Source organism: Lethenteron reissneri, chromosome 6 (genome assembly GCF_015708825.2).
Source record: "Lethenteron reissneri isolate LAM-NWPU_2019-01 chromosome 6, ASM1570882v1, whole genome shotgun sequence".
Classification (NCBI taxonomy): Eukaryota; Metazoa; Chordata; class Hyperoartia; order Petromyzontiformes; family Petromyzontidae; genus Lethenteron; species Lethenteron reissneri.
The window spans coordinates 8002880-8028343 of record NC_083784.1 but is presented as its reverse complement, the minus strand read 5'-3'; the positions used below and the strand labels follow the sequence as shown (position 1 = coordinate 8028343).

The following is a 25464-nucleotide window of genomic DNA, read 5'->3' as shown; positions in this document are numbered from 1 at the left end:
TGGTTATGACATTGTTAGATGGTGGTGGCTTTGGGAGGCGTTCATAGAGCAATGGATTAATCATAGAGATGATGATAATGATGATTTGCCATACTAATTATTTATACATCAGTCATGTGGATACTTTTGGATTCGCCTTAATATGACATGGCATGGAGCAACCTTTTGGTGGAAACAAAGCCCATGGGTTTATATTAGGCAATCCATGGATACCCCCTAATGCCCACGGAGTAATGTATTCCTGAATCCTGAGCTCCACTTCACAGCGGCGAGCTTTTCTCTAGTCTGGTCAACCAAGCGCTAGCCGATGTCATCTGAAATCACCAAGTACAGACCAGAAAAAAACCTCATTCATAAGGAATGTAACTGTAATTGAAATTCGATAATAATTCCATGCATATTCATTGTACACAGTTCTCAGAACTCACTGGCTCATACTTGCATACATACATCGCAAGCCCATAAGTATGTACCGGACATACATACTTAAAAAAAAATGTATAAAAAAACAGATCAGCCTTCATCACGAATGTTTGACTGTAGTGGCCGTGGAATCCTTGTAGGTACGATACATGTGCAGCCCTGCAGCTGCTTCCTCATGCCACTGCTGGCCAGACGGGCCTCCCCACTTGAAGGAGCTCTCGAGGGACAATTGGACAATTGGCCTAACGCTTCCACGCCGACCAGACATGTTGGAAGAGGTCGGTGTACCCACAGTTTACCCCCCACCACACGCGGCCTGCCGATTGACGTCGCTTCGACGAACCCATTTATGCCGCTGGTTGGTCAGAGGCAGTGGTCGGGTGATGGGTGAGGTGGAGGGTGAGGTGGAGGGTGAGGTGGAGGGAGAGGTGCAGGGTGAGGTGGAGGGTCAGGTGGAGGGTGAGGTGCAGGGTGAGGTGGAGGGTGAGGTGGAGGGTGAGGTGTAGGGTGAGGTGGAGGGTCAGGTGGAGGGTGAGGTGCAGGGTGAGGTGGAGGGTGAGGTGGAGGGTGAGGTGGAGGGTGAGGTGTAGGGAGAGGTGGAGGGTGAGGTGGAGGGTGAGGTGGAGGGAGAGGTGTAGGGTGAGGTGGAGGGTGAAGTGGAGGGTGTAGGGTGAGGTGGAGGGTGAGGTGGAGGGCGAGGTGGAGGGAGAGGTGGAGGGTGAGGTGGAGGGTGAGGTGGAGGGAGAGGTGGAGGGTGAGGTAGAGGTGGAGGGTGAGATGGAGGGTAAGGTGGAGGGTGAGGTGGAGGGTGAGGTGGAGGGTCAGGTGGAGGGTGAGGTGCAGGGTGAGGTGGTGTAGGGTGAGGTGGAGGGTGAGGTGTAGGGTAAGGTGTAGGGTGAGGTGGAGGGTCAGGTGGAGGGTGAGGTGGAGGGTGAGGTGGAGGGTAAGGTGTATGGTAAGGTGGAGGGTGAGGTGGAGGGTGAGGTGGAGGGTGAGGTGGAGGGAGAGGTGGAGGGTGAGGTGGAGGGTGAGGTGGAGGGAGAGGTGGAGGGTAAGGTGTAGGGTAAGGTGGAGGGTGAGGTGAGGTGGAGGGTGAGGTGGAGGGAGAGGTGGAGGGTGAGGTGGAGGGTGAGGTGGAGGGAGAGGTGTAGGGTAAGGTGGAGGGTCAGGTGGAGGGTGAGGTGCAGGGTGAGGTGGAGGGTAAGGTGTAGGGTGAGGTGGAGGGTGAGGTGGAGGGTGAGGTGGAGGGTGAGGTGGAGGGTGAGGTGGAGGGTGAGGTGGAGGGTGAGGTGGAGGGTAAGGTGTAGGGTAAGGTGTAGGGTAAGGTGGAGGGTGAGGTGGAGGGTGAGGTGGAGGGAGAGGTGGAGGGTGAGGTGGAGGGTGAGGTGGAGGGTGAGGTGGAGGGTGAGGTGGAGGGTGAGGTGGAGGGTGAGGTGGAGGGTGAGGTGGAGGGTAAGGTTTAGGGTAGGTGTAGGGTGAGGTGGAGGGTGAGGTGGAGGGTGAGGTGGAGGGTGAGGTGGAGGGTGAGGTGGAGGGTGAGGTAGGGTAGGAGAGTGGGGTGAGGTGGAGGGTGAGGTGGAGGGTGAGGTGGAGGGTGAGGTGGAGGTGAGGTGTAGGGTGAGGTGGAGGGTGAGGTGGAGGGAGAGGTGGAGGGTGAGGTGGAGGTGAGGTGGGGTGAGGTGGAGGTAAGTGAGGGTGAGGTGGAGGGTGAGGTGAAGGGTAAGGTGGAGGGTGAGGTGGAGGGTGAGGTGGGGTAGGTGGAGGGTGAGGTGGAGGGAGAGGTGGAGGGTGAGGTGGAGGGAGAGGTGGAGGGTGAGGTGAGGGTGGTGAGGGTGAGGTGAGGTGGAGGGTGAGGTGGAGGGTGAGGTGGAGGGTGAGGTGTAGGGTGAGGTGGAGGGTGAGGTGGGGGGTGAGGTGGAGGGTGAGGTGGAGGGTGAGGTGGAGGGTGAGGTGTAGGGTGAGGTGGAGGGTGAGGTGGAGGGAGAGGTGGAGGGTGAGGTGGAGGGTGAGGTGGAGGGTAAGGTGTAGGGTGAGGTGGAGGGTGAGGTGAAGGGTAAGGTGTAGGGTAAGGTGGAGGGAGAGGTGGAGGGTGAGGTGGAGGGAGAGGTGGAGGGTGAGGTGGAGGGTGAGGTGGGGGGGAAGAGAGAAATCTGCCCCCCATTGTTTCCACTGCCTCGCTGGGAGGTTGAGTCAGACCCGGAGCGCTGTGAATTGCAAGTCGAGGGTGCAAACCATTCACACAGCTTGCAGGTGCCGTAGGTAACACCTCTTGCAACATGACCCGCATTTCGACTGAATAAGCCAGTGCTCTTCAACGCAAGGCCCGCGCGGCGCCTGACAATACACAAATGGTGAAAACACCCCCCCCCCCCCATCATCATCGTGCTGCGATCAAACCCCTAACGGTTTCAAATGTGTGGCGGCTCTCACACTGATGATGTCTTATCGGCGAAAGTGACCCCCCCCCCACTGAAAATTAATGAAGAATGCTGGAATAAGCAACACAACTGTTTACAATCTTAAAATATCAAAGACATACGGATCATCATCTGATTTGCGGTTCGTTGGGACTGCCTACATCATGTCGTATTTCCAAATAAGATAATGATCGTGTTATTTTTCCATTGGAATCAAGTGACAGTGATCCCGATGCAAGATTTTGATCGCGAAATGACCGTACCTCTAGAGCCTGTGTCGCCTGAAAACCCGGCCTTGTTAAGAGGTGGGCCTCTAAATGGCTCTGAAGGAGTAGGTGCAGGTTAATTGTTGCGAACATGCATCGGGTTGGCGTTCCCCAAGCCAGGGGCTGATAGGTACTGGAATGACTAAATCCTGACATGTACTCCGATGAGGTCGGGGGTTCGATCCCGACCCCGACGCCTGCTGTATATTTGGAGTTTGCATGTCTCTCCGGTTTAGACTATTTAGATTATTTTGCTGATAAAAATGTCCAAATGAGCAGCCACTTTGTTGAGCTATCATTTGTGGGCAAATCTTTTTTGGAAATTATTTAATGCCTCAGGGGGCTTTGTCTGCTAGGATGGGGATGGATTAGTTTCATACTGGTAGGAACCTCCTGGTTACACCAGCCCACAGGGGATTATTGCGTCCGTCGTGCAGGGAGGGGCTGGGTGGGGAGGGGCTGGGTGGGGAGGGGCTGGGTGGGGAAGGTGGGGCTGGGTGGGGGGTGGGAGGGGTGGGGCTGGGTGGGGAGGGGCGGGTCACACCGTGGTGCCCTTATAAAACTCAACGTTTAACCTACTCACGCCGGCTTGTGCCCGCCCTCACAGTCGGGCATATTTGCGGAATACACCACGCCGCCGTTGACCCTGGCCATTGACCGAGCAACCCAACGTTCGGACATCTGTGTTAAAGAGCTTTAAAGCTCATCGGATTCTTCCAGTATAAATATTCTGATTCTGAATTAATCGTACCACCGATTATTATTCCACTGAATGGCGTGAGCAGCAATGTTTTTAGATTTCTGCATGTTGTATGTGATGGGGTTACGGGACATCTGCAGCTACTTGAGGCCGCTACATTGACTTAAGACATCAGTTCTGACTTGGCACGCATGCTAGCATGGGTTCGAATCCAGGCAGTGGACTGAGATTAAACCTGTTTCTCAAGTGTAGTTGCTTCATCTCAGCCTGATCACCAATGACCGCACAACAACAAAAAATCACATTTGATTTTCCCCTTGATTTTGCTAAAGTCCAGCTTTGAGAATTAAAAAGATCAGCTTTGCCGTCGCGCGTCAAACATTACTCTGTAGCTGGGTGGGCGGATGACTGATAGTGTACGTTGAACTTCTTTAGCACCGTACATAGCCAACCGTGATAATTGGATGTGCGGAAAATCTTTAATTCCGACTCCATCCACCGTGCGTTTGCCTTGCAATCGTGTCCAGAAACTGCACGTGGTCTTGCCTCTCCGTTATTGGCCATTTGTGATGATCTGATGGAGCTAAGTGTACGTTGCCTGTCAGTGTAAACACCTGCCAATAGCCTCATCTCCCATCATTGCGTGGGAAAATCCCAAAGTTCTACAAAGATTGGACCAGCCGTGCGCATTGGTCCAAAACACATCAGCTTTGGCATTTTAACGACCGAGGAGGCATCTCTGCTTGACTGCTCAGCAGTGGCAAGCGCTGAACATATGTAAGTATTAACATTACAATAAAATGTTTGGGGGAAGAAAAAAAAACGACAGTTGTAGATTTGACTCGCCAACAAATATCGGCACGATCTTCCGGATCGCATGCCCTAAAGATTGCAAACATGAGCAGAGGCAGATTTTTCCGTAGATAATAACAACGCAGCTGCCAGCTCAGGTGGCGCTGTGGCAGGCGCTCCCGCTCACAATCGGGCAGAATGAGAGAGCTCTATTTGGGGGTCAGCTTTACCCAGGGGGTCGGCAACCTGCGTCTCCGGGGCCGCATGCGGTGGCTCTTTAAGGGGCTGCAGTGCGGCTCTTGAAATTCGGGGAAAAAAAATTGGCTCGTCTTGTTATTTTGGTTGCTGACCCCCTGACCATGGAAGTCCAGTTCACCATGGAAGTCCAGTTCACCATGGGTAGGGGTCACCAACCTACGGCTCCGAAGCCGCATGCGGCTACTCAAGGAACTGTTTTGTGACGTTATTTATTAAGGAGCACCGTCTCGTGTTCACATCGCATTGCAGCTCCTCTTGAAATGTTTTTATTTTATTTACAGAATTCAAAACAAATGACTCTTCCCGTTGTTTTCGTTGCCGGCCCCCGGCTTAACCCATCGTCGCAGTGGCCATCCTCCAGAGGCAACATTGGCTCAAGACCAGCAGCAGACACGTGCTCTGCCTCATGCTCGTTTCAAACAGGGGGCACTGTGACCTAATTTCTACATTCGACTAATCTGTTAGCTTATAATGAACCCATGTTCAGCCGTAATCATATCGTTAATGAAGAGTCACTGATAAAAGTAAATAAAATAATGCAAGTTGATAAGCAGCTTGTTCTGTAAAAAAATGCATCGATTTCCAGTGAAGGAATGCATACCTACATATCAAACTCTTGATAAAGCAATCCCACAGACTTGGACCTGAATGTTATGTGAAACTCATGAACCCCTACTGACCCATCTCAGGCACGGGGATCAGCCGACTCCGACCTCCTTCGTAGCTTTGCCACCCTCTCCGGCAGACATCGGCAGTGGAATCATCTGCCAAATTAGTGCCAAAATTCTGAAGCCATCTTTTATGACACATTCAGGATTGCCCTTCTTTGATCTTAAGTCACGTGTAATTCCTTCAGTGAGCACGGCTTATATGAGATGAGGAAGCCGTGGCTCGCGGTTGAATATTGTATCATCGTTAGTTTTTGTCAAGCTTTGTTTACCCGTGAAAGCCTCGTCGAGTCTCAAGAATCTTTATCGGGAGGCTCCCGCCAAGTTTTGCAATCCCAATAGAGGAGCTGAAGTGCGAAGTGTGACGTACGACTTGGCACATGATAAGGCACCGTGTGCTGACTCTTTGACAAAAGGCACGACAACAAATGTGCATATCTATTGCATCAATATTATTATAAAAAACATTTTAAAATAACTGTGCCAGTGGGGTTTTTTTTCTTCTTCTTCTTACATCGGTTTGAGTGAGTGAACGCTGCCGGGTGGTGGTGGCCTTAAAAAAACAATGCCCTTCTGTGCCCTGCTATAGGCAGGCTATGCGGGTGGAAGTTCAGAACGACTGTTCCATTGATTTATACAAGGATCCAATTTCAGATCTGTATGGAATATGACAAAGGCTGTGGGAATAAATGTGTCAAGGGTTTGGGACCTGTCTTGGATGAGATGAGAGATCTGAATTGGCACGTGTCTGAGTGGATGCATTGAGCATTTTGAAAGAGATCATTAGAAGGTTTCACTGTAATTGTATGAGATGTGTCAGATTGCGTTTTAACCGTGTCTATAACCACGACCATTTTCAGTGTGCCACAGCTTGTTCAGTGTACCATGACGTACGAAAACATGCCAGAGCTTTCCACGGCATGCGACTGTGTCACAGAGCAGACTGCAGCACCAACCGGCACCGCCACGGCGCGCCACAAAACTTGGTTCATCGTGCCACGGCATGTCACCGGCCCAGCTCACGCGACGGGACTTGAGCCAGGGGACAGAGGGCGCCAGCGCTGATGTACGTACGCACGTTGAACTTCTCCTCGCGCTGTACGTAGCCAACCGCGCGAATCGGGCGGCGCTTAGTGGGCATCGGTGCCGTCAAAGACGATGTTGCCGGCGCTGTCCTTGAGGCGGAGACGCCCCGAGGCGTATCGCGTCTCCTGGCGTCCGTCGGGGAACACCGTCTTGACGGTGCCGTCCGGGTACTCGCGCCGCTTGTAGCGCGCCGTGTGCACCTCGCGCTGCCCGTCCGCAAACTCGATCTCGCGGTCGCCGTTGCTGCGAGAACAACGAACGCAAAGTCAGCAAACGCAGCGTCGCCGCTGTTAACCTTGCACCACGGTGACTAGGAGATGTTGACTATCCCGCCTGGTATACAAGAGGTGGTGGGTTCGATCCCTGACCCTGACTGCCTGTATACTCGCGAGTTTGCTTGTTCTCAGTGTGGTCACGTGAATGTATCTTTCCAGGTGCTGCAGTTTTTCCCTCCACATCTAGAAACATGCACTTCAGAGTATTTGGCTGCTATACATTTCCACGTGATAAGTTACTTTGTTGAGCTATCATTTGCGATAACCAGGTCGCTTCTGAAAAAGAGCCGAATAGCTCAGTGGTGCCTTACCTGGTAAAATAAAAATAGTTTAATAGTTTTAGTTAATTTCAACTACAAGGCATCTCACATTCCAAAGAAATGTTACATTACTGGCATTGCCCGAATGCCATGCTGGGCTCCACATAGCCCAGCGCCCACCAAAATTCTCCTTATTCCATGACCAGCTAGGAATCGTACTCGACGCTAAGTACGGAACCGCAATGGCAGGCCAGCAATCGCGGCGATCGCCCAGCCCTGGTTTGGTGTTGGCAGTGACGCTGGCGACCGTAGGTGAATGTGGAGGTGAGGGGGTTTGGCTCACAGCTGAGTGTGAATGACGGTGCCATCTGGACAAATCGTCTCCTCGCGCCCGTCCACATGCAGGTGCTTCACGGTCTGGTCGGGAAACACGATCTCCTTGCTTCCGTCCGGGTAGTGTTTCTCTGCATGTACACAGGCAGCAACCGAAGCAGCAACAGCACCAAGCAGCAACAGCACCAAGCAGCAACAGCACCAAGCAGCAACAGCAGCAAGCAGCAGCAAAAATCAACAGCAGAAAGCAGTAACAGCAGAAAGCAGCAACAGCAAGCGAAAAAAGCAGCAGCATCCGCAGCAAGCAGAAGCAACAGTAGCAGCAGCAACAGCAGCAGGCGAAGCAGCAACAGCAGCAGCAGCAACAGCAGCAGCATCCGCAGCAGCAGCAAGCAGCAGAATTAGGCGGGGACCTCAAGTGGGGGTTTGGTCACCATGGCACACGTGCCAGGCCATGTGGCGTGGTCAAGGCTCACACGGGGAGGTAAAGCGGCCGGCCCAGGTGTTGAGTCATAATCGCACCTCCGATTAGCACGGTTGGCTACGCAGTGTGAAAGACGTTCAACATGCATACTGTACATACAACCCAGGTGCCATGGGTTGAGTAACAAAGGCTTCCTGACTGAAAAGCCACTCCCAAGTTAAACTTTTAAAAATATATTAACGCATTGTAAAAACAGCCTTCCTGGGTCAATTGCGTTATTGCTATCATATATGTAAGTAAACGCAGCAGATGGTTTATTTTCGTTGACAATCGCAAAAAAAAAAAGTGTGTGTCATGACTTTCCATCAAACACGACAGTTAATGTCAAGCTCTGACCACAAAAACATTAATATTCACGAGCATTCAAGTAATTCATATTCACGTTCATGCAAGGAATTGTCTCAGGAGCGAAACACGCCCCTGTTTGAATAAAGGACTTGTGATTTTACAGCGGTAACTTGAATGGGATAAAGATTGAGCATCATACTTCGTCTGTTGGGCTGCCTTACTTTATTCAAACAAAACAGCTATGGGGGAAAAAAAGATTACAATAGGCAGTCGGAGGCTGGCGAGATGGAGCCATGATCCACGATGTTAAGTTGTACAGATGGCAGGAGTTCATGGGGAGAAGTAACAAGGTCACTGCAAACCTATTGTGCAGTAGCTGCAGGAATCTGAGAGTGTTGGCGATGAGGTGTGGTGGGATCAACGGCTTTGGCGATGGGCGCCACGGTGGCGAGATGTTAACAACCTCGCCTGCTATACAGGAGGTTGTGAGTTCGATCCCGACCCTGACGCCTGCTGCACAGTTGGAGTTTGCATGTTCTCCCCGTGTTCGTGTGGATTTTTCTCCGGGTCCTCCGGTTTTTCCCTCCACATTTATAAACATGCCTTTAAGAGTATTTGGCTGCTAGAAATTTGCACGTGATAAGCCACTTTGTTAAGCTATCATTTGTGGCCAGGTCGCTTCTGAAAAAGAGCTACATAGCTCAGTGAGCCTTACCTAGAAAAATAAAAATGGTAATTTTTTAGTAGTTTAACGGAGGTGTGGGGGCATCAATGGCTTTGGCTGTGATTGAGTCTTGATCTTGATAACAAGTTGGTTTGTTTTGAGGATGGGGCAGCCGGAATCAGAGGAAAGAAACAGACTTGAGTCCAGGTGAAAAGAAGGCTGAGATCGAACTGGAATGAAGACAATTGCACCAGGAGAGCTCTGTAGCCGATGACAGATGACAGCGGGACCTTGAGAACTGGTGAAATGTAGTTCCCTGTTATAAGTTCAAGTGAGGAACCCCAAGCGACAACATTCTGTTTCAAGGGAAATATCATCAGGATCCATCTTCTTGGTTCTTTCGGTAAAGTCACGTAGAAGGGAAATAATAAAATAATAAAAATAAAACATAATAAAATAATTCTCACGACGTTTCGGCCACAACGCAAGCAGCCGTCCTCAGGTGAAGACCAGGTCTGTCGGACTTCACCTGAGGACGGCTGCTTGCGTTGTGGCCGAAACGTCGTGAGAATTGTTTAATTTTTATTATTTTATTATTTCCCTTCTACGTGACTTTACCGAAAGAACCAAGAATATGAATCCCTGCAGTCACAAAAGCTTTAAATCGAAAAAAAATATCATCAGGATCATCATCAGCAACTTAATACTCACCAATCTGATTGTCCGGGAACTGTAGAATCTCCAAACCGTCCGGAAAAGTGGTCTGTGTGGTCTGTGCATCTGCGTAGTAGTAAATCTAGAGAGGAAAGTGTAGAACATTATTAATATTTATATGGCATACGTCCACATGACGGCAGGTGATATGGCTCGTGACAGTTCTGCGATTGTGCTCAAGAGTGAGGACATGTGGGGTCACGTGGGGTCACTGGGGTCACGTGGGGTCACGTGGGGTTTGACGGCAGCGTCAGAGCCAGCACCTCGGTCTCTGGTGAAAGCAGCAGCAGCAGCCAATTTATGGGAAAGCGACAGAAATGACGGAAAAGTTATTATGCATGAATAGTTATGAATCGAAATGGGTTGGTTTGGTCGTTACAGTTATTCAGAGTGGTGTGGAGGTTTGGTTTCTACAGAGAGTTTGTCTAACCCCTAGTTAAATGAGAACTTCAATCAGGAATGCATCACTCAGTGGATTATGCTAATTATGACTTTACAAACCTCGTTAAAACAAGCAGTTCCACCCATAATGCATTGTGCCAGCCAGTTAAAGTTTTATTTTAATACAAACGAGTTTATTTGGTAGAAATAGTTGTTTTATTATTGATGAAGGGTGAGTCTGCTGCTGATTAGCTACCAATACTGTATTCATGTGCCAATTAAAAAATAGTTCATCAGGATTTTTTAATTTTCATTAATTCCCACAGTGTTAAGTGCAGACTACAATTATTATCCGTAACAGTTTTTTTTTGGGGTTAGGTCGCCTAAATATAAATGTGCCGTGAAACCCGCCAACACCCAACAGTGCACAATTAGTAAGGTTTGTCAAGTAAACAAAAACATGCTACTCTGTTACTAGTTCAGCACACCAGTGTGTTGAAGAGTAAACCCACGACATTTACAATTCGAGTACGACGTTTCGCCGGGCATTACAACTAGCATCATCAGGTTGGTTGTAACCACATTTATATTTACGAAATCTAACCCAAAAAAAATCTCTATTATAGATAATATTGGTCGTGAAAGCCTACGTGTTTAACTATTATCCACTACCTCCCTGTCATGCTATGAAGAAGAATCATTGCCTGAAAAATCACATTACATATATTTTTTCTATTAAAGTCAAAGTGTGCATGAGACATGTGTTGAGTGTTTTGTTCTTTGCGCTTGTGTACTGCTGCCAATGCAGCAGCAGCAGCATCACCAAAGAATTTGTTCTAAAGAGAGAATCGTATGACATCACATCAGGGACGGACCAGGGGAGACGATGCCACACGCGATGATACCGCCACCGATATCTCTGCAACACGGGGCCCCTTTAACAAACATCCGCAAAACACCGGCTCACGTTGCGTTTAACCGAATTACGTCTAGCGGCGTGGAAGGGCGGTGATGATATCTTTGTGCAGTCATGGGTGACGACTGGGCTGACATCTCAAACTCCCCACAGATAAAACTTTGCTCCCGTTTCCTCCCACATGTGAACATGAATAGGCCGTTAACACCTTCACACACGGAGGACCGCAGAACTCGGGCAATGGTTGGCACCGGCTCATCGCGCGGTTGCCTTCCCGCTCGTCCGTGGTTCCTCCTCTCTCGACGATGAGCGAGGAGCGTGGACCGTGCAGCGACGCGTTACAAGTTGAAATGAGACGTCTTGATGCGCAAACTCCCGCAGCAAATTGCGCACTTCAGTTGGCGGGCGACGTTCGAGGTGGACTGCGACCCTTCAAAAGAATGGCGCCACCTACATCATTGTCGCCCTCCCCGCCACCCCCCCCCCCCGTGATCCATGGATCACACAAATCACTCGAGGCGCCAGTGTACGGCAGCCAAGAGCAGTTTTGTCGCAAGAGGTCTCGCGTTTGGGCGCAACTTTCCTCTGCTGACTACGCGTAATGAATGAATGAACTCCGCGCCTCTGCATGCAGTACTGTGACTTTAGCACCAGTGGCGACTGGCGACCAGGCGAGGGGGGGGAGGGGGGGGGAGGGGGGGTGGGGGGGGTTGGATCGCTCACCACGCGCTGGTCGGGCAGCACGCGTTTCACGTCTCCGTTGAAGAAGGCCACGAGCACCGAGCGCCCGCCGGGGCTCACCTCCCTGCGCGTGCCGTTGGGGAAGCGCAGCGTGCGGCGGCCGTCGCGCGACACCACCTCCACCTGCGGCGCAGACAGCAACGCGTGCAACCACCGTCACCGCCGCTGCCTTTCTAAAACTAAACTATTTTATTTAACCAGGTAAGGCCCACTGAGATATATATAGGGACTCCTCTACTTATGAAACATTCGACTGATGAACTTTCAGAAATATGAACAAACCTGCCCGTATGTCCAGTTGTCTGTTCAGACCGAGATTCGTAAGTTCAACCGCCGCGCAATAGATGGCGGTGGTGGCATCTACATCTGCAGAACGTGAAGAACCAGTGGCATCTACATCTGCAGAACGTGAAGAACCAGTGGCATCTACATCTGCAGAACGTGAAGAACCAGTGGCATCTACATCTGCAGAACGTGAAGCACCAGTGGCATCTACATCTGCAGAACGTGAAGAACCAGTGGCATCTACATCTGCAGAACGTGAAGAACCAGTGGCATCTACATCTGCAGAAAGTGAAGAACCAGTGGCATCTGCAGAACATGAGGCACCAGTGGCATCTACATCTACAGAACGTGAAGAACCAGTAGCATCTACATCTGCAGAACGTGAAGAACCAGTGGCATCTACATCTGCAGAATGTAAAGAACAAGTGGCCTCAACATCTACAGGAGATTATACAACTTTTAAAGCCATTCTTCGACAGGAGTAAAGTTGGACTTACGAACAGAACCCTGGAACCTAACTCATTCAAAGGTAGAGGAGTCCCTGGAGTTGTAACTTTTAGACCCACATGGACCGGGTGCCGCGGTGGCGAGATGTTAACCACCTCGCCTGGTATACAGGAGGTCGTGGGTTCAATCCTGGCCCTGAAGCCTGTATATTTGGAGTGTGCATGCTCTGCCCGTGGTCACGTGGATTTTTTCTCAGAGTCCTCCGGTTTATCCTCTACATTTAGAATCAACATCACGTGTTTAGAGAATTTGGCTGCTATACATTTAAACCTGATGATAAGCCACTAGGTTGAGCTATCAATTGTGGGCAGGTCGCGTCCGAAAAAAATTAAAATAGTTTATAATTTACACTGGACATCTGTGAAAATGAGCTTCAAAGCTCATCGGATTTCTCCAGGATAAATAAAGATTCTGATTTCGATTTCAGAACCGACCTAGCCACCAACGACAGATAGCTCAACGAAGTGGCTTATCGCGTGAGAATTTATAGCAGCCAAATAATCTAAACGCACGTTGATTCGAAATGTGGAAGGAAAAACCGGAGGACCCGGAGAACAATCCACGCGACCACGGGGAAAACATGCAAACTCCAAATTTACAGGCATCGTCAGGGTTGGGATGGCACCCACGACCTCCTGTATACCAGGCGAGGGAGTTAACGTCTCGCCACCATCGTGCCCCAGACGACTGCGCCTGGGGACCACGCAGGGAAAGCAAAGCTCGGTTTATAGTTTCAGTCTCGTGGGGCTGCTTACGATGGCCTTGGGTTTTCCAGCGTATGGAATGTGAGAGCAGTACCCCCAGTAGATAGGAAGCACGTGGTTATGGCCTAGCATGGGTGTTCAATGTCGCTTCTGCATTCCAGTTAATACATTTTTCGCCTCCACGTGTCGGGTGGAAAATGGAAACTCAGATTAAACGGTGCCAAGCCACCAAAGGATTTCAAGGCGACATAAAACATTGTCGCACAACCCATTGGTGGCATTCCCTCACCAGCACACACTGTGGGTACATTCATCATCAGACACGGTCAATCCATTGCTGGATGAAGGCCTCCACAAGTCGTTGCCATCCATTACGGTCTCGTGATGTCACGATCCATCTCGCTCGCGTAAACGAGCTCGCTCATATCATCGTTACATCTCCATGGTGGTAATCCTCTCAGGCGCTATTCCATCACCAATGTTATCCATCGACCGTCATTCCCTTTTTGCCACGATGGGTCCAAAATAGTACATTTAAAAAATCACCCACATTTTTCTCATATGCTGTTATACAACGGAATCATCGTCCACTACCGGAAGACTAATGTCCCATGTCACTCTTGCATATGAGACTCTCCTGGCCTGTAGCGTTCTCACCTGGAAAAACTTAAATAAACTTGAAAGTGTCGTGCTTTGTCAACAAAAACCAACATTCTTTTTCTTAACTCGGGAATTGACCTTGCGAAAGCGAAGGGACGATGCATAACTTTAAATGTCAATAATATGCAGCGAATATCACGGCACTGCGATGACATGCAAAATTGGAGATTACCAGCATCGTCGTCAGATAATCTCGTGTCGTCTTATCGCAGCGACCCTCACGTCTAATGCCCCTGTACGGCGGCAGCCGCAACCTCTCCGTGTTTCTCAAATTGACTATCGCCGACACCGACCGCCCTCATCACAGCTGGTAAAACCCTATGGATACAAACTAAAAACTTAACTCAATCGTAGAAACCTCCCCCCCGCTCTCGCACATATTTCTAAAGGTCAACGGGTGCATATTTTTCTTGACCTAATGCAAATAATATCTGTGCAGCATGTGCATCGGGCGCCCTGTAATTCATCTACCGGTGCCGGTGAGAGGCTAAATGGGTGCCGGTGAGTGGTTGGAGAGTGCCGGTAAATATTGGGCAGGGAGCGACATGCGTCGAGTGTTATCAAGTGAAGTGGCAAATGTGCGTTAAGTGCAGATCGCAGGGTTCTAGGAAAGGGGGTGATGTTTTCTGACCTGTGTGACGTTTATGGGCACAGCCTCCGGTTGCGAAATCACTTCATGAGACTCCAAGGCAGTGACGGCTCCCACAGTTTCAAGTGAAATTTATCGAACACAAGGGTTATCAAGGTGGAACTTTTTTTGCTATCACACATTTTTCATTTCAATGGTGATAGGGTACAGGCCAGGGCAGAAAGGAGCGTGTGTGAGCACTCCACCAACTTTATTAAAGGTGGGGTGAACAAGTGAGCACCGACTCCCTGCGACATGTTTTAATTTTGCCGTGTTTGACCTCGCACCTCCAATTGGCTGAACCTTTCAAGTTTTTGACTCGCCATTTTTGTTGTTGTTGCGCATTTCAGTTTTTTGTCCACATACAGAGACAGCTTCTCACATCAAATTGCAACAGGCACCTCGGGCGGACACCTACACGGTTTAACGCAATGGGCCATAAGTCTCTTACCTTGCCATCGGGATGTGTAACCTCTTCCAGCACCTCCTCGTCCGCGGTCCTGCTTCCGTCCAGCGAGCTCGCACCCCAGTCGGGAGACTGCTCCACACCCGGGCCGCAGTCACCGCCGCCCTCCTTGCGCACACAGCCAGGAATCGTTTCATGTAAAATGGCGTGGAGCATGCATCCGGGCTCCAGGTGGTTGGGTAGCTCTAGAGGTTCTGCCACCAGCACCGAGTCGGCAAATTGCCGACAAGCCAACAACCAAGCTGTGGATTTCACACCTGATGATGATTGCTTGTGTTGCAGTCGAAACGTCGTGAGCATTTTTATTGTTATATATTTATATTATTTCCCTTCTACGTGACATTACCGAAAGAACCAAGAATAAAAATAAATCCTTATTTACGTCAGAAAACCCCCTTCAGCCTTTCACATGCAGTCAACTTCAGCTTTCCACCTTTGCTTCATGGTGATGGTACCCGGATTAAACTATCCGGGAGTAATTTTCAAGCGTAATTGCATAGTAAGTATTTGGTTAGGTGTCATTAAATGTGAAATAATCGTGTTAGGTATGAGATGTAAATTAATAATTTGCAGTACTCTGGACATCCCCCCAATACCAGAAAGCCAATTCGTCCAGTTTTAATAGGGTTTAACCGCCGATGTAATCAGAAAAAGGTGGTTGTGATGGGTGGAACACGCGTGCAAGACGGAGGAGGGCAGGTTACCGAGACCGGCGCGAGAGTGGTCAGGGACCGAAGAAAAGTCCACAAATGCCAAATTTGGTGCGGGACTGAACGAGCAGACCTTGAAGGTCACTCGACAGCCGAGGGATAAGCAGAGGGAAGTGAGCTGCGCCGCGTTGCCATCGTCGGCCGTGACGATTGACTTTTTCAAGGCGGTGCTGAGATTGAGTGTGTGGGGCTCGGTTTTACCGGTTTGTGGTGAGAGGTGCCGAAGGGATGCGACGAGTCTTGAGTGGCGGCTTTCAGGGTGGCCGTACGTGGGGTGTCCTCCGCTGCCGCCGCCGTCATCGCCGCTGCTGCTCCCGTTGAACTCAAGTCCGGCCTCGTGGTCCTGGAAGCTGAGAGACAGCGACATCGGTGTTGACAACAACTGTAACATACGTCTTGAGCACTTAAGTCCAGTCCCATACGTGTCGTTGTCATGAACGCTCCCATTCTGAAACACGTGAATGTTAGACTGACGAGTTGTCACGGTATGTGAGATCTCAAGACTTAAGCGGTTGTGCTTTCGCTACGTTGTCCCCACCTGAAGACGGCCGCTTGTGTTGAGCCCGAAACGTCGTGATTTAATTTAGTTGTTTTCATTTTTTAATTTTTATTTTTTTACTTACGTGACTTCACCGAAAAAACCAAAGAGCATGAATCCTTGCAGTCACGAAAGCTTCAAATCTAGGACTGTAATGTCGTTAATGGTAGAGGAGCAGCTTGCAACTGGTAGGCAGCAAAGTTCAAAGCTTGGTTGGGGGTTGCCTCGGCCGATCGTTCCTCCCCAAGCGCTGGGGTCGAAAGAATCAGCACCACGTTGGGGACAAGTCAACAGTGGCTGGACTTGCAGCTGCCATAGGAATGAGGAATTGACACCACTGGCTCAGGACTACAAACAGAAGATGGATGAGCACCGCCTCAACGTTACTTTGGGCAGGAAATCGCTCTGACCCACTTAAGTCGTTAATTCACAACCGTATTTGTTTAACCAACAACACAGATAATTATACTAATAGGGTTTTTCCCCTTTTTTCTGGCAACAAAACTGACACCTTTTGCAAGGAATCATGCTTACATTAACCACAATACTTGCAGTCAAATGCAAACAAAAAACAATACTCTGATAATTTATGCATTGTCAATGCATAAATTATCAGAATATTGTTGTCAATGCATAAATGATCAGAGTATTGTTTTTTTTTGCATTTGACTGCAAGTATTGTGGTTAATGTAAGCATGATTCCTTGCAAAAGGTGTCAGTTTTGTTTCCAGAAAAAAGGGGAAAAACCCTATTAGTATATTTTGGTACTGGCAAAGGAGGTCCCATTATGTTTTATAAACAACATCCCATTGTTTTTCATAAAGGCAAAATGTATCCCATTTACAGCTTTCATTAATTTTGCTTTAATACTGAAACCAAAAAGAAAATATAAAACGCTGAAATAATAAAATCTATGTAACCTCTCTCTCTCCTCTCTGTACCAGCGTGCACGGCACCCTCATGTTCACCTTATGAAGCGCTCGCTCGTCACCGTGGCGTGCGCGATGACCACCACAGCCACGTGACTTTTCTTTTGTATTGTGCGCGGTGCTTGTAGCGCCACAGAGCGTGGATTTGTAGCGTTTATTTTCATTTGTTTGCTGGTGACTTTGTGTATTTCGAATCGAAATCGCCTCCAGTGCTGTTGCTGCTGGCGGCAATAAAAGTTGTTTAAAAGTCAAAAGTCTCCTCTGACTCTCACCAGCTGACGCAGCTTGGCTAGGCCTCCCCAGTTTGGTTTCCGTGCCCTTCTGGGATCCTAGGCTGGGAGCCTGCGACTTGAGAGACGAGGACTTTGGCTTCAGGGCGCCAGCCTTGGCCGCATCACTTGCAGGAAGGTGACCCGCCGCCACCTTAGTCGGAGCGCCATTCGCAGGATGAGCGGCGAGCTGTGGACCCACGTCCAACTTCTGGGTTCCCAGAACCTGGCAAGATATACAAGCGGCAGCGTTGAACGAATATCACGAAACGTCGTTTGTCCGTGATGATATGTGACACTGGTATAATAAGTAGCAATCTCAATTGAAATACTTAGAAATTTGAGATCTTGGTATTTTTTGTAACCAGGTTGAGACTGCCAGATTTTCGAAACTTAACAAGTTGATTCCATCACGATAATGAGGACCTCAGCGGTGTCACCTCGGTGTCTATAGCCAGACCACTGAATGTTCCCCGAGACACTCAGCCTGTCCCTTCCGTTCTCCCCAAAACTTCGGAGAACACCGTGGAATACTTACAAATTTTAGACGTAAGATTTGCTCTTGGTTTTGTTAAAACGCCGACACCACCCAACCTTATACACTGGCAAAAATTGGTTCTATCCTGACCGCTTGCCCAAAACGTCCCGCGTCCTAGTCTTGCCTGCAGAGCGACCGCCTCCCTGTCCATCGCGGGTCCTCCCGCGGGGGCCCCGCCGTTGCGCCCAGCCGCCCCGCGCCGCCGTACGGCCTGCAGACGCAGGCGCTCGGCGGTGCTGAGCTCGCGCCGCAGCTCGGCGTTGAGCCGCTCCGCCGCCTGCAGCTGCTCGCGCGAGCGCGCCTGCCCCGCCGCCCAGCGCGCCTCCCGCCGGCGCAGCTCGTCCTGCAGCTCGGCCAGCTGCTGGCGCAGGGTCTGGGCGGGCAGCAGGGAGGGGCGGCGGCGGCAGAGGGATAAATAGAGAGGATCAAGATAATCGTTTGCATTCACGTGGCGCTACCAGTGGAGGAGGCTCGTGAAGGACGCTACTGGGCAGTTGGAGGCAGTCGCCCTCCAACAACAACCGAGGGCGGAGGAGCGACGCTCACAACAACGAGCGGAGCACCGGGTGGCTAAAGCACAGCAAGTTGGCACAGTAGGGGGCACAGGTGGTGCATCAGCCAGTCATCTCGGTCATCTCAGTCAGTCGACCAGTGGCACCTGGGTCTGCCCTGTGACCTCCTGCCAGCGGGCGTTTGACACTTCACGTGGCCTCAAGGTGCACATGGCCTGGCACAAGCGTCGTGGTGACGTCAACGCCACTTAGTGTGGTTGTTGTGGTTAACGTGTGTGTATGGGTGAGAGTAGTAACGCGGTAGCGCGTGTGTGTATATGGTAGTATGGTAGCACGTGTGTGTATGTGGTAGTGTGGTTAGCGTGTGTGTATGTGGTAGTGTGGTTAACGTGTGTGTAGGTGGTAGTGTGGTTAGCGTGCGTGTATGTGGTAGCGTGTGTGTATGTGGTAGTGTGGTAGCGCGTGTGTGTAGGTGGTAGTGTGGTTAGCGTGTGTGTATGTGGTAGTGTGGTTAACGTGTGTGTATGTGGTAGTGTGGTTAACGTGTGTGTATGTGGTAGTGTGGTTAACGTGTGTATAGGTGATAGCGTGGTTAACGTGTGTAGGTGGTAGTATGGTTAACGTGTGTGTAGGTGATAGCGTGGTTAACGTGTGTGTAGGTGGTAGTGTGGTTAACGTGTGTATAGGTGATAGCATGGTTAACGTGTGTGTATGTGGTAGCGTGGTTAACGTGTGTGTATGGGTGAGAGTAGTAACGCGGTAGCGCGTGTGTGTATATGGTAGTATGGTAGCACGTGTGTGTATGTGGTAGTGTGGTTAGCGTGTGTGTATGTGGTAGTGTGGTTAACGTGTGTGTAGGTGGTAGTGTGGTTAGCGTGCGTGTATGTGGTAGCGTGTGTGTATGTGGTAGTGTGGTAGCGCGTGTGTGTAGGTGGTAGTGTGGTTAGCGTGTGTGTATGTGGTAGTGTGGTTAACGTGTGTGTATGTGGTAGTGTGGTTAACGTGTGTGTATGTGGTAGTGTGGTTAACGTGTGTATAGGTGATAGCGTGGTTAACGTGTGTAGGTGGTAGTATGGTTAACGTGTGTGTAGGTGATAGCGTGGTTAACGTGTGTGTAGGTGGTAGTGTGGTTAACGTGTGTATAGGTGATAGCATGGTTAACGTGTGTGTATGTGGTAGCGTGGTTAACGTGTGTGTAGGTGGTAGTGTGGTTAACGTGTGTGTAGGTGGTAGCGTGGTTAACGTGTGTGTAGGTGGTAGTGTGGTTAGCGTGTGTGTAGGTGGTAGCGTGGTTAACGTGTGTGTATGTGGTAGTGTGGTTAACGTGTGTGTATGTGGTAGTGTGGTTAACGTGTGTGTATGTGGTAGTGTGGTTAACGTGTGTGTAGGTGGTAGCGTGGTTAACGTGTGTGTAGGTGGTAGTGTGGTTAACGTGTGTGTAGGTGGTAGCGTGGTTAACGTGTGTGTATGTGGTAGCGTGGTTAACGTGTGTGTATGTAGTAGCGTGGTTAACGTGTGTGTATGTGGTAGCGTGGTTAACGTGTGTGTATGTGGTAGCGTGGTTAACGTGTGTGTAGGTGGTAGCGTGGTTAACGTGTGTGTATGTGGTAGCGTGGTTAACGTGTGTGTAGGTGGTAGCGTGGTTAACGTGTGTGTATGTGGTAGCGTGGTTAACGTGTGTGTATGTGGTAGCGTGGTTAGCGTGTGTGTATGTGGTAGCGTGGTTAACGTGTGTGTAGGTGGTAGCGTGGTTAACGTGTGTGTATGTGGTAGCGTGGTTAACGTGTGTGTATGTGGTAGCGTGGTTAACGTGTGTGTTGGTGGTAGCATGGTTAACGTGTGTGTAGGTGGTAGCGTGGTTAACGTGTGTGTAGGTGGTAGCGTAGTTAACGTGTGTGTAGGTGGTAGCATGGTTAACGTGTGTGTAGGTGGTAGTGTGGTTAACGTGTGTGTAGGTGGTAGTGTGGTTAACGTGTGTGTATGTGGTAGTGTGGTAGCGCGTGTGTGTATGTGGTAGTGTGGTAGCGCGTGTGTGTATGTGGTAGTGTGGTAGCGCGTGTGTGTATGTGGTAGTGTGGTAGCGCGTGTGTGTATGTGGTAGCGTGTGTGTATGTGGTAGTGTGGTTAACGTGTGCGTAGGTGGTAGCGTGTATATGGGAAGCAGGATGCACGACACCTGTGCCTCGTTGCGCTGCTGTTTGTCGGGGATGGCCCGGGCGGCCGCCGCGTGCTTCTGGAAGACGCGCCGCTCACGCTGCAGCCGCTGCTGCCCCTCCAGCCGCTCAGCCTCGAGCTGGGCCACCCCCTCCGCCCTGTGCCTCTCGAACGCCTCCCTCTCCTTGCTGTGGGATAAACGCGGCTGGTTTAGGTGGTGTCAAGGTGGCTTGGGCTGCACGGGTAGCGGTTGCCATAGAGCAAGAAAAGTAAATCGGAAAGGATTTTTTCTAAATCGAGGAGCTAGTGTGAGAGAATGAATCGCGGGATCTATATATTATATTGAAAACGATGTATTTATTTTACCAGGTAAGGCCCACTCAGCTACATAGCTCTCTTTCAGAAGCAACTTGGCCACAAATAATAGCTCAACAAAGTAGCTTATCATGTGGAAATGTATAGCATGTTTCTAAAATGTGCAGGGACCCGGAGAAAAAATCCCCGCTACCACAGGGAGAGAGTCACGTAAACTCCAGGCGCCAGGGTCGGGATCAAACCCACGACCTCCTGCACACCAGGCGAGGTAGTTAACATCTCGCCACGGCGGCGCCCCCATCTAGCTCGAGAGAGAAGTTTATGGGCGAGCACCGTAGGGTTTCCAGCGAGGCCTCGTGCTCGGCGCGCAGGCGGGCGAGGGCGGCGTTCTCGGTGCGGAAGCGTGCGATCTCCGTCTCCAGCTCGGCCAGTCGCTCCTGCAGCAGCCGCGACTGCCCCACGTCCGCCGCAGGGGCAACAGCTGCACCCCACAGAGGCGGGTTAACGTACGACGCATTCGCGGGAACGCGTATGCCAACGCGAGCGCTCCGTGTGCGGTAACACCCATATTACGTCTCCCGCTTTGACATCGTTTTGCAAATACGTCGTCGCTTTATGAATACCGCCACCTGAATTGCGTCGCCTCAGTCAACACTTATGTCGCTGACACAGCATCGTCCGTCCTTTCTCGTTATCCGTCGCCTCTCAGCCTTCGCCTCCACCACCACCTACCCCGTAAATCTCATTGATTGACTTTGTTTCGATGTTCGTCGTCGCACCTTTTAGGAATGCATCCCTGACGTAAACTGGGGCATTACCGTAAAAGCACTCACTAATCGGCCGAAAACATCTTAATATATAGAGAACTGCAGAGCAACTGTTGGTGCTGGCTCACCCCCTGGCAGCATTCTAGCTTGTCTGTGGTTTCTCAGAAATTGTGAAATGCAATTTGTATGAATAACACTACAAATTTCACAAATGTCCAATGACGATAATCAGACGAACAGATGAGAAGTTTTATTGTACGTGGACAAGGATGGTGGTTTTTCAGCATCTCAAGTGAGAATCACTGCAACTCTTTGCCATATTGTGTGTGCATTTTGCGTGTTGACTCGGGCTACTTGGAAGCATTATTCGGCTGTAATGCAACCAATGCTGCTGAAATTATGCACTGCTAGAAGGCCATGTGGCTGATAGGACGTGGAAAAACAAACTTTTTTTATGCGGAGAGATATGGGAAGTAGGTATATTGTCTACTTATTCATTCGGCAATACAAGGTTCTGGGTGCAATTAAATTTGAAATGCTTGAACAGGAGCGTCCCATTTGTCACAGGCTCCAAATGGTAATGGGCTAAATTATATGAAGGTTACATTTTCTCTCACACTGATCATCAGTGAAGAATAACGTGTTCACATGAAGATGGTAAAATAATGCTTTCAGATTTGCCAAGTGAATACAGATTTTGTATGAACTGAAAACCAATCTGAAAAACCTGCACCGAAGTAAAATTCTCGACACCGGTTTAAACCTTGCGCACAAATCACAACTCTACGTCATTTAAGTCGAGGAACTAGCACGATCGCCTTTCAGGGTTATTAAAACGTCTGCACGTTCTAAAAGCCCTCCTATTTCTCCTATTTTTGGATTTTGCTGGCGATCCAGCAAAAATCTACAAATTTCGACATTTTGGAAATTTAACTGGCACTCAATCGTGATTTTCTAAGCTGCGGAGAACACGGTCTGCTCAGCGACTTTTGACAGCAGCCACCGTGGTGCCTGAGTTGACTCCACAGATCCTGTTAATTCGAGTCACGTCTGAGCTGGCATGAGAAGCTATAACGGAGCTTGTGGTTGGTGGCTGGCAAGACATCGCTTTCCCAGTGTTAGTGCTCGCCACATGCCCACAAAAGGACATGTCCACTCGTAATAATGACACAATTACCCATTATATCAATAGCTTGTGGTGGATGTTATAACCACTCATAATAATTACATAATTACCCATTATATCAATAGCTTGTGGTGGATGTTATAACCACTCATAATAATTACACAACTACCCATTATATCAATAGCTTGAGGTGAATGCTATGTCTACTCATAATAATGACACAATGACCCATTATACCAATAGCTTGTGGTGGATGTTATAACCACTCATAATAATTACAGAATTACCCATTATACCAATAGCTTGTGGTGGATGTTATAACCACTCATAACACAATTACCCATTATATCAATAGCTTGTGGTGGATGCTAGGTCTACTCATAATAATTACACAACTTCCCATGATACCAATAGCTTGTGGTGGATGTTATAACCACTCATAATAATTACACAATTACCCATTATATCAATAGCTTGTGGTGGATGCTATGTCTACTCATAATAATGACACAATTACCCATGATACCAATAGTCTGTGGTATATGCCATTGGCTTACCATAGGCCTATTATATCTGTGCGATACTAGGCGTGCAAAAACCAGAGACCATAGTGCCTTTAGCAACCACTTTCAGACAATGCCTACCTCTAGTGCATGTTCACCATGATGATGAGAGGGGTTTCTATTCGGGCATGTAAACAAATAAACCCAAACGCTCGCACACCACCTCGCATGCTGCTTGTGCACAGCACCAGCGATGCCGCCCCTGTCAGCTTCGTGGCTATAATCATCTGAAGGTTTGGATCTAACCTAGAGGATCCTAAAAAATATGACTTGGATCAATCTGTCCCATTCCTTAAAGAAACTCTGTACCAAAGGTTGATGAAAACAATATCTCTGCTGGAGCAGTGAAATGAGTGGCGAAACCAAACATTACCCCATTTAATATTTTTGAAACCATTTTTTAAACACTTACCGACGTCTTTCTTGGGCGGTTTAAGTGCCGGGAAAAGTTTTGCCACGAGTCCAGATGTTGGCGGTTCATTAGGAGACACCTTCCCATTGTGAAAGTCGCCCAAGTCTGTCCTGTCTACTGTCCTACACTGTGCCACCTTACGCGTGACCGCTCGTTGCTCCGAGCCCTCCAGGCGTGCGTGATTTCTATCCTCCGCCATGTGGTTCTCCTCCACCAGAGTCCTTTCGTCTTCATCAACAACATCATTGTCGTCGTTCCACGTGTGCTCATCTTCAAAACCATCAGGATCCTTGCAAGGGGTCGGTGGCTTTTCACAGTCGCCATCGTCATTGTCGTCTAGATCGTCACACTCCTCGACGCCGCTTAAAAAGCTAGAGACTTCAGAAGCATCGGAGCTGTCATCGCTCATCAGTTCCGCATCTTCAACAACTCCCGGGCGAGACGGCAAACAATTCGTGGCCCCCAGGGCCTCCGCCACGCCGCCTCCACCACCACGTTCATCGTCGCACTGTCCGTCGCCTCCATCGACTCCTCTGACCTCACCGCCCCTGTCACCGCCAATCTCCGTGGGCTGCTGCCAAACGGACTTTAAAGCCGTAGCATGTTTTGGGGCCTGAGCACCGGGTACCTCGCTTGCTCCTTCACTCTCCGGCGTGACGGCCCTCTCCGACTCCTTGATTGGCGTCGACGACAGCCGACGCCAGTTTCCCCAGTTGTCCAGGTTCATCGGAGGCGGCAGCATCTGCGGTGGCGGCGCCCTCGTCGTGGTCAACGAGGCGTTGCTTGCAAACGAGAGGTCCTGCGCCGCTTGCTCCAGCAGCTCAAACTCCTGCAGTTCGTGATCGTCCACGGCTCGCTCAGAGTCCCAGCGTTCCATCTTGCGCTGAAAGGACGTCTCAAAGGAAGACTCGGCCACGCACGACACGGGCAACTGGGCCCCCATGCACAGACCCTCGTGCCGCTGGCTCGGCGTTTGTGCGGCGAGTTGCGCTCGATCAATTTCAACATCCTGCCTCGTTTCATTCTGTGTCTGTGGATACGACTCCTTGATCGCAGGTGGCATTCGCAGGTTCTCTTCTCTGAGCTGCGAGCCAGACATTTTAGCGGAGGGCGGGTCATCGGGCAGGTCAAATGTGACCATTTTACGGGGTTGTGCGCTACTCTGCGCATTCCTCGCAGCCTGCGTCGCCACCTCACTGGCCCTGCTCGCTGACCGTGCGCTGGAGATCTCGGCGGGTGGACGGGTACTTGCGTACGACCGTTCTGCTCCACCGGACACCAATTTGGACCCGACGGATGGCTTTAGCTTCTCGTTTCCCCTGCTCGCGTGCATTTGGCGATCCGGTTTCTGGACCTGCGGATGACTCCCTCTCGCCTTCTGCACCGGCGCTGTGCTCTTTAACGACATCTCTTGGGCAGCACCGCGTTGCGTTTTTGCAGTGACGATCGAACTGCCATCCTCACCAACGCCCTTGGACATTCTAGCCGGGACTTCTTTTCCTCTATCAAAGCGAGCGATGCCTTGACCACGTTTCAAAAATGGTTTCCGTGCACGACCGCCACCATCGCCACCTCCAGTATCTCCTCCAGCACCTGCAAAAGGCTTCTAAGTGGAAATAAAGTAATGACAGTAAAATTGTCGGAATAACGTTTCTGTGCACTGATGCAACAGCTTCTGCACATCTTGAGCTACGGTTACGTGTAGATGCTTTATA

General features: G+C 50.0%; 1 protein-coding gene across 1 annotated transcript in view; it reads right to left on the bottom strand.

Moving 5' to 3' along the window:
* Positions 1-2371: 2371 nt before the first annotated feature.
* The window catches only part of LOC133354534 (centromere protein J-like), a 34633-nt gene continuing 11540 nt past the window's right edge, over positions 2372-25464 (bottom strand). The window contains exons 8-18 of the mRNA XM_061571435.1: positions 23750-25355; positions 21215-21362; positions 20589-20754; positions 18025-18273; positions 17366-17588; positions 15828-15976; positions 14902-15024; positions 11649-11789; positions 9626-9710; positions 7489-7609; positions 2372-6853 (exon numbers count right to left, since the gene is read on the bottom strand). Of these exons, the coding sequence (XP_061427419.1) occupies positions 6655-6853; positions 7489-7609; positions 9626-9710; positions 11649-11789; positions 14902-15024; positions 15828-15976; positions 17366-17588; positions 18025-18273; positions 20589-20754; positions 21215-21362; positions 23750-25355 (3210 nt within the window). The 3' untranslated portion in view covers positions 2372-6654. The remainder of the gene's footprint in view (positions 6854-7488; positions 7610-9625; positions 9711-11648; positions 11790-14901; positions 15025-15827; positions 15977-17365; positions 17589-18024; positions 18274-20588; positions 20755-21214; positions 21363-23749; positions 25356-25464) is intronic.